The sequence below is a fragment of the Pyrgilauda ruficollis genome, unplaced genomic scaffold, assembly GCF_017590135.1.
Source record: "Pyrgilauda ruficollis isolate IOZ18807 unplaced genomic scaffold, ASM1759013v1 scaffold54, whole genome shotgun sequence".
In the NCBI taxonomy this organism is placed as follows: Eukaryota; Metazoa; Chordata; class Aves; order Passeriformes; family Passeridae; genus Pyrgilauda; species Pyrgilauda ruficollis.
In genome coordinates this window covers 3361579-3379202 of record NW_024527044.1, presented here as the reverse complement: position 1 = coordinate 3379202, position 17624 = coordinate 3361579, and the positions used below count along the sequence as shown (strand labels likewise).

At 40.1% G+C, this 17624-nt stretch overlaps 1 protein-coding gene across 4 annotated transcripts in view; it reads right to left on the bottom strand.

The window, feature by feature from the left end:
* The window catches only part of KLHL29 (kelch like family member 29), a 388766-nt gene that overhangs the window by 57302 nt on the left and 313840 nt on the right, over nucleotides 1-17624 (bottom strand). For all 4 annotated transcript variants that reach the window (XM_041480963.1, XM_041480965.1, XM_041480967.1 and 1 more), the window contains one exon: nucleotides 13878-14016. In XM_041480963.1, coding sequence (XP_041336897.1) covers nucleotides 13878-14016 — 139 coding nt within the window. The remainder of the gene's footprint in view (nucleotides 1-13877; nucleotides 14017-17624) is intronic.

Here is a 17624-nt window from a genome sequence, read left to right as displayed (position 1 = left end):
TGAAAGACAAAAGTGATGATAAATTTGGTAACATCAAGGAGGGGAGGGGAAATCTGTTGAAGTAAGAAAATAAACTCTTTTAATGGTTAGGACCATCCAGCACCTTCTCAAAGAAACATGAGCTTTTTGTTTGTCACTGGACAGTCAAGGTCTGCTCGCTCCAGTTCTGCTCGAGTACTTGCAAAAGCCACGAGTGACACAAAACCGGGACACAATGCAGCGCGACAGATACAGACTGGCCACAGCATCACTAATCACAGGCAACGCCAGCTTGAAGCATGAGCAAAGACTACCACGAGCACTACCAACCTCTTGGGTTCACACAGCTGCCTAGAAAGGTGATGGTCAGACCTCTACTACCATCACGGAGGAAAAATAAACAACATACAAGGTTCAGTTTTTTTCCCACGTGACACCCCAACCACCTGTCCCAACAACACCTAAAATCATTTGGGGAAATGCTTAAAATGTGCAGTGGATGCTTTGTCACTGGCCCTTCATTGACCAGCCCTGGTCAAGTCAAGGGCACAACTTTAATTCATATGAATCTCTGATGATCAAAACTTTAAAGAGGTTTCATTTTCAATGGAGAAGCAGCTTGCAGTCCCTAATTTGTCTTCTCTAAGGTAGTGAACAATGGTTACTCCCATTCACAGGAGGAAACTGAGGCACAAGGAGACAAAATCACTTGCCAATGATCACAGACAGTCAGAAGTAAACCAAAGAAATAAAACCCCGTTTTTAAAATTCTAAATACTGAACTGTCCCTTTTAGTGGCAACACAGATGGGTTAGACCCTATTCCACAAGTAGATGCTAAGAACACATACTGATCATGACACCTGTTGTACCCCTACAAGCACAGAGGTCTATGCTACCCTAAATCCTTATGCTTTATCACACCACGGTATTATTTCTGAACTCCTGCATATGGATTCAATTCCACATCTGAGGCAGAAATTCTCTGGTGGCAAACAGAAGAGTTGCCATTTCCTAGATCCTCAAGAGGATGTCACAAAACGTTGGGTTTTTTCCTTTCTCACACTCACACCCCAATGATATGCCCCATATCTGATTTATCTCCAGTTTACATGTATCTGGTGCTGCACTCTGGTCTGTCAAATACCTCTTGGTACCAATGTAATTCTTGCTGAACTGCTCTCAGAACTGGTTTGCACCCGACAGTGAGCTTGTTTTCACATGGGCTGGTTAATAAACACACCACCTAAAATTTCAGGGAGGTTTGGAGGTACCCAGCAAGCAAGAGCTTTGCACTGTGGACTACCATAAGCAATTATTTATTTGATGCCACTACTTGCACTGTGCTGGTGTGATCCGCTGGGAATCGAACAGTCGCACCCGGTGCAGAGACCAGGAGCACAGAGGAAAGGATGATGTGACACCAATGTCAGCACAGACACATACCCATGCTAGCAACAACTGCAAGCTGCTATTTTTCACAATAATTAAGTAATAATCTCTTTTACTTTGTAATACACCGAGCAATAAACTGCTGCTGCAATTGATTAAATGCCAAAGAAAAGCTAAGGTGTTTAATCAATCACTAGAGCCACTTACAGCACGTATAATACAAAGCTACAGAGATTATTGATATTACACAATGAGCCAGAAATGGGAAAGAAAATTATCCCTATTCCTGTCTCTGCAATGCCTTGAATGTGTTGTGCTGTTTTCCTTGTGATTTCTAAGCATGAAGCCCTTTGGCTCCATGTTTGGCTGGATGAAATACTGAGTATAGGCTGGATTCAGCCTGCATAGGGAAATCACAGCTACCCCAGCTTCCATGCCAGGGATCTGGTTTGGTAGAGGCTGGAGAATGGGCAGGGAATTGGCTGAAGCAAATCCTAATGGATCAAACTTTAAGTGTCTGAAGGATAAGAACATAACATCAGGAAACAGACCGATATCACTGAAAAGGGAAGTTTAGACTTTATTAAATTATTTCAGTGAATCAGGTTGTAGCATCCCTGTCTCCCTCCTGTCAAAGCCTGAATAAAGGTTTCTGTGTTTCTTGTTTTCACAAATCGTAGAATATCATATGCTCTGTGCAGTTAAAATTCATCTGTTTGGGACAGAGTCTTCTCTTGGCTGCTCTAGAGGAACTGCAATGAAGTGGCTAAAGCCGTATTACAAGAATAGAATTTAGTCCTGTAACTGCAAATGCAGTGGATTTGGGAAAATCTGTAGCAATATATAGAGCTGTTCCCCAAATAGCTCATCCTGTGTCACAACAGGAAGAGTTTTGTTGGTGACATCAGTAAATGCAAACATTTAGAGAAGTCTGTTACCAGAAAAGCCCTGACTTCCTGCCTTTAAGAGCTGGGAAAATTCACAGTTCTACCTGGTACATACACTCCTGTTCCCCAGCTCCTGGCACAAACATGAGTGTTTTGGGGATTGAGAGCCTGCCTCCTTCATGTTTCAGTCTCACTTGAAGCCAGTCAAGGCACCCTTATCGTCCATGGACATCATTAAATGTGGCACATTCTGCTATTTGCCCGACGAACTCTAAAGTTTAAACAGAATGATGTCATTTTATTGGCCTTGTAATCATTGCTCATATTATAAAGGTCACACATTTCACATTGTGGCAGAAAATCAATAGCTCTCCCAACAGCCTCTGGGGGAAAAAGTTTTGCTTCTGAAGAATAATATATAATAAACAATTTTAGTCCTTACTTTATCATGGCTATAATCTTGGAGAAAAGCTACAGTAAAAATCTGGCAAAGGCTGATATATAAACTCATTAAAATTGGGAAGTGATTTAGAACAGGACTTTTTAACAGATTTATCTTGAGCTAAACAGCAAAGAGATTTGTTTAGGTCTACATTTAAACAAGCTCCAAGAGCTCTTTAACAGCTTAATTTTATGGTAGCTGTTGGGGAATTCTTTCAGATTTACAAATCATGTATTTCTCTAGCAAGGTGATAGACCTGAGCAATGTGCAAGCAGAACTGAACCTGCAGATAAGCAGGAAGCACAGATATACTCTGAATGGGTAAGGGGGGAGTTACTGCAAAATATTCTGCATTGTCTGGAATAATTAAGTCCAACAAAATCAAGCGAATGCCTTTGAACATAGTTTAGCTGCTTATCCTTCAACTAAATTGCTTCAAGTAGGGAAGACAAAGGCACAGGGAACCCTTTAAAGCAAAAGATGGCTCGATTACACTCTCAAATAACAAATCAGAATCAGTGTCCTCTTCTGTTAACTAATATACAGGAAAGAGCAAAAATGTTTAAATACTTGATAGCAAGAAAAATAACCCTAATACTTCATCTGCAAGATCCAGTAGTGGAACTGACAAAAGAAAAAGTAGAGAAATCTACATTTTTTGCTATTTATTTGTCCTTGAAAATAATTTCCAAACATGTATTACGCACATACAAGAATAAGCCATAGTGCTATCATGTTGAATAGTGATGCAACTGAAGTTTTCTGCATCTTGAGTTATAAATAGATGTGTATCAATGCATTTTTCCTGCATTATTTGTATCAACACGCTCCCATAACAGAACGTCTGTGTGACTCTGTTCAAAACATTTAATAGTGAGATGCCTTGATTTGCAAAGCCACATTGAGGGTCTGCATAAAGCAGCTGTGTAAGTGAAACACCGCGAGCGCATCAATTTGTCAATTTATGGACAGCGCTACTGCCTCTCATTCAGCCTTCCCTCATGGTTTGGATATGCTGCCTTTAACTGGCTTGCAACATTATTTTGACTGACTAATGGTTTGGCTACAGCTTCACTCAATTTTAGATCAAATACGAAAAGCTACCTATACCCAGTGCAGATGCCAGCCAACGCTCTGTTTACAAGCTACAGTCACAAAGTCAAAACAAATCCTGGATGTTCAAAATGGAGCCATCTGCACAGAATAAACATGAAAAATGTGAAACATTTTATGTAAATGTACATTACTGCCTAGGAACAGTTGGTTCAGCTTCCACCCAGGCTGCCTGGTTGAGAACAGGAGGGCTGACAGAGTTTGTGACACCTATTTACATTCGATGCCATATGACTCACCATGCCGTAGACTCAGAGGTATGACGTACATTTAAGCTTTGTGCTCCAAAAGGGCACTGAAATAAGTGATTAACATTTAAAATAAAGACACACTTAGAACTGTTATTTGTGATCTTTCCCTGGACAAGTGGGACTTGGTGTGTAACTTTTTCCTTTTGCCTCTCCAAGGTCCACCTGTGAGCCTACTGCCACTACCTGCGTCTCCCAGCAGGAGACAGCAGGAAAAGAGATGGCTCCATAATATAACCTCAGTTTTGTTCATATTTCACATAGAATCTTTAAGAAATAGGACAGCACACTTGTTCTGGCAGTGTAAGAAAAAAAAATGTTGTCTTTGACTATCTATGGCTCAGGGTCATATGCAACTCAGGGATCCAAATCTCATCCACTAAAAGCAAGTGTCTGAGCTGACAGAAGGCTGCAGGATTGCTGGCAGCAGGGAGGAGTCCAGCTCCACCCTAGACTGAGGAAACTGAAGCCCATATTTTGGGGCTGGTCCCTCCCTGCATGAACCCAAGCAATGGCCTGTCCCATCACCCAGTTGCCTTTTGGCCTCTCCACCTCAGCACCTTCGCAGGATTTGCCCTCTCAGCTCAACATGCTGATCTTGCTGGCTTGTTTTCATAATTAGGAATATAAATACATACCCTAAAGTAATTGTGTTCCCATTATAAGAGAGCTACATATTTTCTACCAAGATAGACAGGACAACAAAAGAATCAAATTAAATTGCTTTGTTCCCTGGACAGTATTTAGGACTCTAGAAAACAGGAAATCCAAGATTTTCATGTAAGATGAAGCACTTAACCAAAGAAAAGCTACTTCTTTTTATCTCTGTCAAATTATTTTGATTACCAAAGAAAGGACTCCAGACTGGGGTAGACAGCTTCTCATGAGGCTTAAGAGTCTGTTAGCTGTGTGCTCATTAGAAACTGCTGCTCAAGTTGACACAATTTAGACTGAACATCTTGTTTACTGTGTAACTTTAACTTCTTACTTTAATCCTTAAAGCACTGAAACTTCAGGAAACAAGAGAGTGCAATGATGCTGCATTTTAACTGTCCACTATTTGATTTTTTTTATCTTCTTCAGAGTGATTAATGGTTCAAAACCAATATGTTTACATGTCTTGGGAGAAACAGAAAAGAAATGTTTTTAAATTATAGCCAACCTTTAGCTATGTACAAATCAGACTCAGCACTCTACATGGGAAGTTGTATTTTGTACTGAGTATCTTGATTTATTGTAATTACGGGTTCATGAGATATAAAAGCATAGATGGCCAAACATACAACATACAGTTCCACAACATGCACCAAAAACCATGTGCATACTGAGGCAATAGGTTATTTACCAAGTTATACAAGTTTATGCAGCTGCAAGGTAATCGGTCACGTAAATGATGACAGGAAGGGACATTTATAGAGCAACATCATTGCAATACGTATGCCATAAGTCACTGAATGTTTTATTAAACAGGATTAAAAAAAAAACTACACCCCAGCATTGCTTCTCTTTTGGAATTGTTTTATCAGCTCAAAATGTATTAACTTGCAAATCTCTGCCTTCGTTATTCTATCTTGTAGATAAACATTATCTTTGAGCCTCAGTCACTATCCATCTGTCTCATGAGAGAAAAAAACATGTACTGTAATGGTTCTATTGTATGATTACAATAAAGAACTAGTAAAATCACAAGATTAAATAAATTACATTGTTTAAACACAGGCTTGCAAATTCGTCAAGAAAATTTACCTGCCCAACAAATCCATTTCCTCACTTTTTATCAGGATGTTGATACAAATAATGTTCCTTGTTCCAGGCAAACAAAATCTGGCAAGACTAGTGTAACTTATTAGGGTCAAATGCTGCCAGTTTGCACCTGCTCTATCAGAGGAAAATCAGGAAAATTAATGGCTGTGAGCTCGGGCACGCACCAGCAGCTCCTGCTAATTCACCATCACAGAAATGATCATTACAAACCAAGACGAGCAACGGGATTAAGAGCAAACGCTTTTGTTCATGGACATCATGGCCAGAATAAAATAAAGCAAACAAAAGAGCCACGTTTCCTATATACCCTTAATGCCATTCACTGATGGAACACAATCTAAATGCTTGGCCAGGACCATTTCTAAAGGCAGGATCAGCGGCAGCCTGTAATGCTACAGTGTCGGAGATCACAGTCTGAGGCACAAATCTGGCTCCCTGCTGAGATTTAAGAAAGAAGATGACGAGTTTGAAGATGCTGGCTTAAACGACTGGCAAGTGAATGAAGAAGTGAATAGCAACTGCCCTTGGAAGAACAGTGTTTCGTGACCTAGACTCTTCCTAGGGACTGAGAACAGACTGCATCTTGCAAGGTACTAGTGGAGAAGCAAAAAAACTGGGACAACTTATTAATAGGGTGGGAGCTACCTTGTTTGCAAATATCTCTGGCAGCCTAATTCAGTGGCAAAACAACCTGCGTGAGAGCTACTATTTGTTAAAGGTAAATAAAAGATGCAAACAGGTTCTGGGGGATTATATAGGAAGGAAGATTATATAGGAAGGAAGGCAAAAAAAAAAAATTCTCATCAAACTTAAAGCTCCAACCCTTACCCAACTCCTATCTGATTTCTTTTAATGATATTTATTACACCATCAAAAACAGGCTTAGTACAGAACTGGCATGCAGCTAATAAATCTATTTCTTAGGAATGTGGTGAAATTTATACAAGTAATTATCTAGGTAGTCTATCCAAGACTCTTTCTCATCATTGCAATGTCTAGAGGGAAAACAATAATAAAATAATGATAACCACCATTATTATTTATTACTACCACTATGATTATGGCAGTGCCCAAGGATCCCAATCAGCATTACAGTAATTAGAATTAATTCCGGCAGACACTGGTTCTTTCTCCTTCAGCCGGGTGTTGCTAGTGCTTTTCTACAGTATTTATAGATCCAGAGACATCAATGAAAGGCATGAAGCACCTCACCTATGGCCACAGTATAGGCAGGAAAGGGCACGTGGCTCTTCTCACCCCATCAGTCCCTGCCCATCCACCCTGAAAAACTGCTCTGAGTATTTCAGACACCGAAGCTCCGCGCTGTGCAAACAAAAAGAGGGCACTACAACCAGATATGACCATAAACTGGCCATATTAATGAAAATTCATTATCCCAATCCAGCAGTGGCTAATCCTTGATGATATAAATGAAAGGAATGAACTACTGATCCCTGGAGCTACCTACAAGCAAGTTGGAGTGGGAGATTTGATTACCCTCATTTTAGGGCAAGATTGACTTTTGGAATTGCCCCAAAAATGACAGTTTTCAAGAATATGGCTCCTGTTTCTATGCCATGGAAGTTGTTTTTTTTTCTGTTGTCTTTGATTCATTTATCTTGAACTGCACCTTTTTAGATAACTGTTCCCTTTCACCCCTGAATTTTAACAAGAGTTAAGCCTAGGCAGGGCTGTGAGATCTAAGTAAATACAGGTAGGTCACTTGCACCGGCATCTTGAAAGATGCTTCATGACAGCTGGGAGGCTCGTGTATGGGTAGAGCTGGAGCAAGAGAGGTGATTAGTCTGTCATTCCTTGGGTAAGATTTGCAGAATTTGTGGTTGAGTCTAGAAATTACGGGAGCAAGAAGTCCCAGCTACAGTAAACAGAGATGCTGTCAACGAGGGAGAGGAGTGAGAGGTTCAGGGATCTTCTTGGCACCTCAACAGCTGCCATTACAGGGCAAAATTTTACAGGCAGAAGATTAATTTCTGTGCTGCATCTCAAGGCTTGAAAAAGAGCCCTTCTGTCCTCCTTGTCAGGGTTTCTCTTCAGAGTAGAGCACATTGCTCTGCCACTCCTTGCAGAGCGGCATCCAGCCCAAGCCACTCACCCTCCTAATCTACAGCCATGTGTGTGGGGCTGCAATGGGTTTTGTGGCAGCGCAGAACACCACTGAATATTTGTAAAGTGCCATTCATTTATGTAGAACACCATACATTTTTGCCTGATGAAAATACGTTTTCCAAGGTCTGGCAGCTGAGAGATTTGAAGCCCAGCAGGGAGCTCTGAGGGGCGGGCAGGCGGCTGCCTGGGCAGGCAGAGTGAGCGCAGCGCTCACGGAAATAGGCCACCGAGAGCAGGGGGCTGTGTCCCATGCCAAGATCTTGTGCCCAACACACAGCAATTATCACTGCCTCGTTTAAGAGAAAAACCTTGTCCACAGTACAATTTACACCTGTCCCCTCACAGTAAATGGTGAAGGATATTCTACACTCCCATGCAACCTCCCGTACTCATGGTTTAAATGGTCTAACAGAAACCCCTGGCGCTCTTTCTCTAGACACAACGTACCTCTCCTGGCACCAGAAACAAACATCGTATTTTTAACTCCCTATTTCTCTGTTTTCAACTACATGCTGTAGCTTGTTTCCACATTCATTCTGTTCCACAATGGAGCTGAAGTATGCAGATGTGGAAATGCTGCTTGCTTCTCTCCCAGAGTTAAAAGCAAGACTCTTAATAAGCAGGAAAACATGAAGGGGTCACTAAGAGTAGATTTTTCTTTCATCCTGCTGTTTCTCATTTTGGGCTTTTTAGAATGTAAACACAAACCAGACAGTCTGTTTTCCAGACACCTAAACGCTTTTGCAGTTTTGTCAGACTGTTTCAGATGGATAGTGGCAGGTTTCTCTGTTGTGCATCCAAATGCTCCCTTTCCACACAATGGTGTAAAATGCAGAATGACATCTTTGTCTTCTGTGTAGGTGTAAAGCAAGAGGAATTTGGTCCTCTCACCCTAAATGCTTTACTTCTCCTGCCCTGCCTTCAAGCCCTCAGAGAGTACTTTAGAAAAAAAAAAAATCAAAAATCTGGAGACTTTAGAAAAAGGCAGGGTATTGTGGAAAAGCAATTTGGCCACTGGATCTGCTTTGGAAAAAGCAGAAGGAAAAGAAGGATGAACATAGCTGGGCCAGATTACAATGCATCCAAAATACTGCTTTCTTGTGACAGAATCTCTTTGTTCATAAGACTTACACTCTATGCCAGCAGAATCAGACACCCAAGATGACTTAAAGATTAGAATGCATCATTGAAATCTAATCTTGAAAAGATAAGGCTTGTAGGACAAGATCTGTGTATCTTTAGCAACTGACCAGGGAGAAATCTACTTGTAAAAGCTTCCTTATAAAAGCAAGCATTTTGGCCAAGAAGAGACTTCTATGTCAAGTGCTTCCTTTTAATAATGTCATATTTGGTAGAGATTCCAGTACTCTTGGTTAAGAAGAAGAAAGCAGCAAATTAAAATGTTCCGGTGAAACATTTTTTTGTTACAGAAATATCAGAAATTCCATTTATTCAGCAGCTGCAGTTGTCTATCCCAAATACAGCTGGAAATGAAAAAGATGGCTCTTCATGGGATTTTCCATTTGTTCCTTCCTCCCACTACACACCCCCACATCCACCTTCCACCATTTCTTCTAGGGCAGATACAAAACCAGAGCTCATTTCTTTCCCCCTCCAAACCAAGAATGTTTTAAATAAGAAAATCTGTGCTCTGCAAGAGGCACATTTTTGGAGATGTGTTTTTTGATGGATCTGGATCTCTCTTTTTTTTTTCCCGCATACAGATATAAGCATAAATATGTGCCATTAAGAAAATCACTAACTTCCATAAGAAATCATTTACGTTTTTTTAGTCAACTATGATTCAGGCTGGGTGACTGGTCTTTCTCTCTGGGTCATGAAAAAGACGACCTTCCAGAAGGCAAATCGTACTATTTATTGTGAGATGGGATGTATTCTCCTACAGACATTCCCATCTTTCCTCCCAAGTGTAGAGAAGTCCAGACAGTCAGCTTAGGCTGGACCCCCAAAGGAAGCAATGACCCCAACACAGGTTCACTGTCTATGCAAACCACCCTCTCTTTTACAGGAAAGGGGGATGGCCTCCTCCTTCACCTCATCTCTTGGACACCTATTTTGTGGGGAGAGGTGTTGCCTCTTGGACAGGTCTGTGTCCCTCTCTGCAGACTGCAGTAACAGCCAAGAAGGTGAGGTTAGACTCAACCCACCTAAGATCCCAGCCTTGGACCTAAATGTTAGTTAGCTAATATGAGACATAAGCACCTCTTATTGGTCCAGGGGCCCTGCCTGCACAAAGGAACCGAAATCAGGAGAAAAAGATCCTTCAGGAAGCCTTCAAGGTTCTCCTCTTCATTGACTGTATCATAAATGAAGCCCTTGTTTTGACATGGCTGATTCCATGAGCAGCAAAGCCAAACAGGATGGAGTCAATGGGGTTGTCAGTGCACTCAAAATATGTAAGATGGCCTTTAGGGGACAGTGCCCCAATCCAGCTGCTGTTATCACCCATGATCTCCTGAAGCCTTGTACTGCAGTAGTCCTGTATGGATCCTCACCCTTCCCCTGAATCTACAGTGCCCCAATCCAGCTGCTGTTTATCACCCATGATCTCCTGAAGCCCTATACTGCAGTAGTCCTGTATGGATCCTCACCCTTCCCCTGAATCTCACCTTTTGCCCTTCATGGGCACAGTGATGTGGAACAGGTATCAGGAATATTTCAAACCTGCTGTTCCGAATACACACGATCCTTTTCAGATGATTCTGCACTAAAAAGGGCTGAGATTGTTTTCCATGGTCAATTGCTGTTGGGAGGGAGATGAACAACAAGTCCTGGCATAGGCCTGAGTGCTGTGCAGGGATGACCTGTTTCCAAAACAGGTGCCTGGTATGATGCTGAGCTCAGGCTCAGGACTGGACTAAACCAAGCTCAAAAGGGCTCATACCTTTGAAAGACAAATCACATGGAATGGAGAATTTTCTGGATGAGGAGGAGAATGCTCAGCACAGGATTAGCCATTTTCTGAGAAACTAAAGGGGTTTAAAAATGCACTCTCATCACCAAATTTGTTTTGTAAATAACTTTACAATTGTTTTGGACAATCAAACCTGGCTATCATCTTTTTATCAGTGCAATAAAAACAACATATTTTCTTCCCTGCTATGACTAATTCTCATCAAATAGCCTTCCTCAAGATGAGCAATAACTCTAGTTCTTTTATGTTTTTTATCTGTATTTTGGTTTTATTTTGAGAAGGAAATAATTGATCTTATTTGATTTTGAACATTTCTCTTTTATTCTTTTGAGACACTACTTGCTATTCTACCATCAGATACCAACTTGAACACACAGTGAAATCAATGGCAGAATATGAGGTTAATAATAACCAGCCTGTGGCAAATAATAAGCCGAGGTAAATACTCTGAAAGATTCTATTTCTGCATGTTTCTATAGATGTACATAGCACCTTCATGAATAGATCATATTCTCATTGATGTTTCTGGTGACACATTGGTGCCTGTGGTTGGAATGACACTAGGGTTTAACCCTGGCTTGCACTGATTGAAATGGCCTTTCTATTATATTTAATATAAAGAGATCTCTTTTATTCTTCAAGAAAAACTGCCATTTCTTGTTTTGATTTCTATAACAACACAAGGAGTGCAGTATAAATCACATAAAGCTTTAAGTGCTGCCTCAAAGGAGCCGCTAACAAATATCATAGAGGATTCTAGATGTATTGTATCTGTAAACATTCTAACTCTATGAACTATAATGATTGTGTATTATTAAGGGCATGATCCCACAAAAAATTGAGTGCCTCTTGCAATCTGAGCCCTTGACTTCCATGGGGTTTCATAAAGGACAAGGCTTTACACTGCAAATATCCTACAAAAACCAAGTCTTTATAAATTCCACCCCATAGCCCTGTGTTTATTGTCTCACAAAGACACATTTGCTCAGTTTACAGGTGAGTATTTATTTTTCTCACCTGACAGTTTTGCAAACTCAACTTGACATCAAGCTGAATTTTTTCTTATTCAAGCATCATCATCAGTAATAAAGGCATTTTTGCCTTGGATACACCTGTGCAACTCCATTAGCCTCCATCAAGGTTACATGCGTGCAACTGAGGTTATATATGGAAAGCAACTGGGATGGAGAGACCTGATGGTGGACACAAATCGACCTCTGGAATATTTATTGCTGCTGATGATGTGAAAGAAGGCAAAAAGTGGTGAGTTTAGCAAACAGTCTAAACCTCCCACTACTTTTCTCTTGTAATGCATGCAAGCCTTATGGGGCCAGCTGAAAGACAATACGTGCTGAAAACTAGGCTTTTGCTTTCACAAAATCTAGGAATTTAATTTTTTATATTGTTTTAACTAAGTTCATAACAGAGCAGTGGTTAATCTAATGTATACCTCCATTTAATAACTAAACAATAAAGCAGCAAAATTCGTCAGTGTGCTTCTAGAAATAGATGCTGCCTGGTGACTTCTGCACACAAGCAGATGTCTTCACAACAAAATCCAAATGACAGTCTTTGGACAGTCAGTGATTTGATTTCTGTAAGTTGGTTCTATAATTTTTCTTTTCCTGTAGACTCTACTCCTTATCACCCTGAAAAGCATATACTGTAGCCTTAACAATTAAATAATAATGAGCAGACAGAAGAGAAAGGACAGGAGAGATCTGGCATAGCTACTGCTAGCAATCATTAGATTTACAGAGGGGAAAAGACATGCTTCCTAGGCCAACATATTTTTTATGAATAATTGATAAGGCAGTCAGTACAGTTATATCATAGAAATGTAATATATATCCATAATTATAGAACCAGTTTTGTGCAAAAGGACACAATACACTGAAAGGAGATACCAGCCAATATGCCATCCTGAAATAAAATACAGTCACTATTGTGTTAGTTGGCAAAATTTAAATACAGGATTTGAAGCAAGCAAAATGTTCTTTAATCCCATTTTTTAGCACAGTCCAGGCTCAGTCTGCTCAGGAAAATACTGCAAGGCAAAATCAGCAGCTGCATTAATTTGCTGATGATTGAGAGAAAAATGAAAGTTATCCTTGTGTTTTTTTTCTCCCTACTTGCTACTCTAACTTACTAATAATATGAGAGTACCAAATTATTCCTATGCAAGTATATGAAGCATACAAATTGAAAAATCAATGTAATGGAAAAAAAAGATTATCATGCACTGTTTAGAATCAATCAGCTAGAAACAGAGGGGGGAAAATGCGAAGGTGGAGACATGATGTTTAGAAAATGTACATACTGTACCTACCCTAAGCTGAAGTGTTTGTGTGAAAAAGCTATTGTTAGTCCAACATGCAGACCGAGCTACATTTTGATCAGAAAATCATCTTATTTCCAATTTTTTTTCTAGAGAAATTAATTAGTTGTCTTTTCTTCTTTTAAAAGTCCCCAAATAATAAAAATATCAATCCCTTTGCCCATAAAAGCCACACAAAAGCATGTAACAAAGATTTCAGGGTGAAGGGATTACAGTACTCCAAATGCTTTATTAGCACGATGTCTCAGCACCGTTCACCTGAATGCTGATGGCTTTCTGCAGCCTGAAGCACAGACTTTTGTCGTGTGTGACAGAGTCCCTTGCAAACATCGACAGCAGCAGTTTTTAGTTGTGGACTGAATCACCATTAGCAGTGGAGTTTAAATCTTAGATCTCTTAGTGGTGGAACACTTTCTTCGGCCAAAACCAGCCTCTACTCATCAGAAATAATTACACTGTACGAGTCAGATGTGTAACAAATGGATCTGAGCCTCAGTTTGGAAATACATTCAGAGGAGGTGGAAAGAATGGCTACTGGCTCTGTGACAGGAGATTCAATCTTCATAAACCTGCAAGAGAGGGGAGGAAAAAAAAGCGACACAAATGCGCCCTACAAAAGAACAGAGCAGATCACAGCTGGAAGGAAGGCAAACCTTTTAATCAGGTCCTTGAAATACAAGCTGCAGGAAGCTAGAACATTTTGGTGGACTTCAAACTCTTTGCCTTCAACAATAATTTTCAGGTCTGTAAACTCTTTCGCTCTGCGTTGCTGGTTCAACTCCTTCAACATTTCTGCAGAACAGAGAAGACAGACAGTGCCAGGGTTCCCATTAAGAGTTTTTTTTTATTTTTATTTTTTACTTTTCATTTTTTTTTGTAAAGAAGTAGAGAAACAGGAAACAATTGATATTTTTGTTGGTAAGATTGGCTCAACACAGACAGTCAGAAGTTACGAACATAACATATTAAAAAAAAAAAAGAAAAAGAAAAAAGCAGGAACCAGTAGGTCTAAACAACGGAAATATATATACACAGAAAAAAAAAAAGCAAAAACAATTCCTAAATTTGGAAGGGTTAAAAATGAAAATAAAATATTTCAGCATTAGCAAATCAGAACACAGAGAATGCATTATCACAGAAAAGTTAAAATAATTTGTTATAATCAAAATCAAGAGCTAATGAATTTCTATCCAAATGGAATTAAGTTTTGAACATACTCGAATAATATTAGTAAAAATGGTATTATGATGCAATATGAACTGGATATGGGTCAAAATAATAAAACCACAAGACCTGCAAAAATAACTTATCCTTAACATAGTAAAAATGCGTTAAGCCTCCCAGTTAACATAAAAAATAGCACTTCTAAATAATATATAAATTACAGTGCATAAAAAATTAGCTATATTATCAATGCACCTTGCAATATACCTCAGCTATATAGACTACAATTGTATATGTTTCAGAATTAGCTTTAAAGCATCCTTATGATAAAAAAAAAATCTCATGCAGAGAATAAATTACTGCCTTTTATAGCAATTCCTATTTTTTGCACTCTAAGGATTTTTACCATCGCAGCATTTTTTATTTTTTAGCCTTCAATGGCTTCATTTACAGCAACAATCAACTTTCACACATCATGAAAGAATCATAATGATTAAAATAACCTATGAAAGTGTTTCCATCCTTCAATAAAGCACCTACCTTGCATGATGTCTCCTTTTATAGAGCCTATTGGTGCTAATGGAATGAAAAGATAGCATGCCACGTCTCCATGTGGGGATGTGAACTACCAGGCAACCTACATGTTTTATATGCTGCCTGGACTTTTAAGGCTAAGACTTCCCTCCAACTTTGCAGACTGAAGTGGCTATCAAGATGAATAATATACTTTTCACCTGGGCAATAGCCTGGTGGTTCAGAAGCCAGTGATCAAGATGACAGAAGAGCTGATTTTAAATACTAAAGGACTTTGGGTTTACTTTATGTTTGCAATAGGTCAAGGTTCTCATTTCCTCAGTGTAACACCCTGAACACATTCCTCTTCAGACAGATCTGTAAATCAACAACAGTTCCTTACATGGAGCCCTTACATGAAGTAAAAGGAACCTCAAGGGTGTGTAACTCTACCTGTGCTCCAAGCTACTGACAGGCTTGAGCAAGAGCTGCCAAAGCATTGCCAAAGGGTCTCATGGTGAAACCCAGACCCCAATAACACCTGTGCTCTCCTGCTTCCCCGAGGAAACTCAACAGGAATCATTTCAGTCAAGCACTAGTGTTTAATGACACAAAAGCATTAAAATATACAATAGTTTTATGAAAAGAAATTGAAGCTCTCCCAAGCCCCAACATCTGTGGTGCATATTTTTCAGGCCTAAGTAAATAAATGTCACCTTGCACATTTATGTCTATTTAATGGAAACACAGTAGTGTCTGAAAGGCTAATTATTCTATGCTGAAATGGGTCAGTGCTCTCCAGAGAGCAAGCAGATCATTAGAGAGGGCACAGAAATAACAGCAGGCTTTTGTCAGATCTATAATAGGGGAAAATAAACCACTTTGTCCTGTGGGTGCTGTAGCAGGGACTATTTTTAACAAATTCAGCTGAGGTAAAGCACAATGATACATTTCGAGCAAAACCTAAAATGGGATCTGAATGTTCAGTCCAGTGCAGAGGAGTCTCAGGCTTTTGCTGGAGGTGTGATGCCTCAAGTCACTGCACAAGGAACACTTTGGGCCTCAGCTAAAGATCAAGCATGGTTTGGGCACAAGGGGTGTTATGCTTGATTGAGGGCCAAAGTGATTAAGGTCTCTGGTTTCACAGGAACAGCACCAGGTCCTTTATCAGTTGCATATATTTATGGAGGAAGCATTTTTCTGTCCCTTTTCACATATGAACAGTCGTGTGTTTCCGCCCCACCCCGTGGTCCATTTTCCCACTTTCATTTACAGCAACGACATTTTCCTCACATCAATTTTCTATCATTTCATGTTTTAAAGACTGTTACTTTTCCCTCTAAACTTTCTGATACGCTCTCCCCTTTTCAAATTTACCCAACCACTGTCCTTGACCCCCATTTGCACTTATCCTAAGTTCCTATACAAGTTCCATTTCTCTTTTATCTGTGACTTTAGAACCTTCCTTGCAGAGGCCTTTCAGGACAAGGGCTCCATCCATGACGAAGTCATACAAGTCTAAGATTCCGCTTACACAAAGGGTCAACCTCCACCTCACCTCATTCCATCTCCCTCTTTTAAAGCTCATGATCAATTATTACAGTGTTCAAAGGGCACAATTGTATGAATAGCAGCTGCACAGATGGATCCTGTGCGAGAGGAGAGGAGAGGAGAGGAGAGGGAACACAGTTTAGTTGTATTCTCGAATGGGCTGGGGGTTTTAGGAAGTGAGCTCAAGGTAAGCAGATCAGTACAGACCATCCTTGAACTCCTGACTGTGGCCAAGATTACTGAAAAACAAGACACAAAGCTCAGTCACTGTACCTATTGATGCTGTGCTCTCTGTGCTGCCTCCAGTATTGTGAGAACTGGTTTGAGCATCTAATTCCCCAAGCAGCTCCCACAGGTAATGGGCTCATTATTTGGACTTGCTGAGCACCCTTTAATTACACTTAGTCCTGGGCACAGCTTATATCTATGCTCTTTACACACTTGAATGTGCTTTATGCTGCATGGATTCATTAAGGGATGCAAACCAGAAAACACGTCTGGAGCAGGGATGTAATTTGGCTCACAAAAACCCAGAAATCAGAACAAGTTCTAATCAGAAACCAAAGCTCCTCTTTTTCCTACAGACATTTGCAGGCTGTGATTCCCTCCTTGTTCCCCTAAATTGCTATAGCTGCCCACAGACAGATGACTATGAACTGTCCTGAATTTTTGCAGCTCAGTATCTGAACTAGAAAGAGGAGAGGCAGGTGGAGAGGAGAAGGAAGTCAGGAGACCACATTGATTCATCGATCTTCCTCGCTCAGGCTCCTTTGTATTACTAAATAACTAGCAGGCATTAGTATTGGACACAAGGTTATATCAGAATGGGCCCTCATTCTCAGAGAATTTGTAATGCTCACACTGTGCTTAGCCAGGCATTAATGATTTATGAGGACTCAGGATGAGTTGCAAAACAAATTTTTTCACCAGCTAATAATGCCTGCCGATGAGTTGTAAAAGAAGAGACAACACAGTGCAGTCCTGGCAGTGAAAAATGACCTCAGCTGTCTCCTGCTAGGCCCTCTTCTGGGCTCCTCCTAATTTTCAGCATTTCCTCAAACAAATGGAATTTCCTGAAACCTTCAAAAAGGGATGTGCTGGGAATTTCCTACTGGATTATTTATTCCTCTCATTTCTTTGTTCTAATGGACTTTATTTTCTTTGTTTGGACT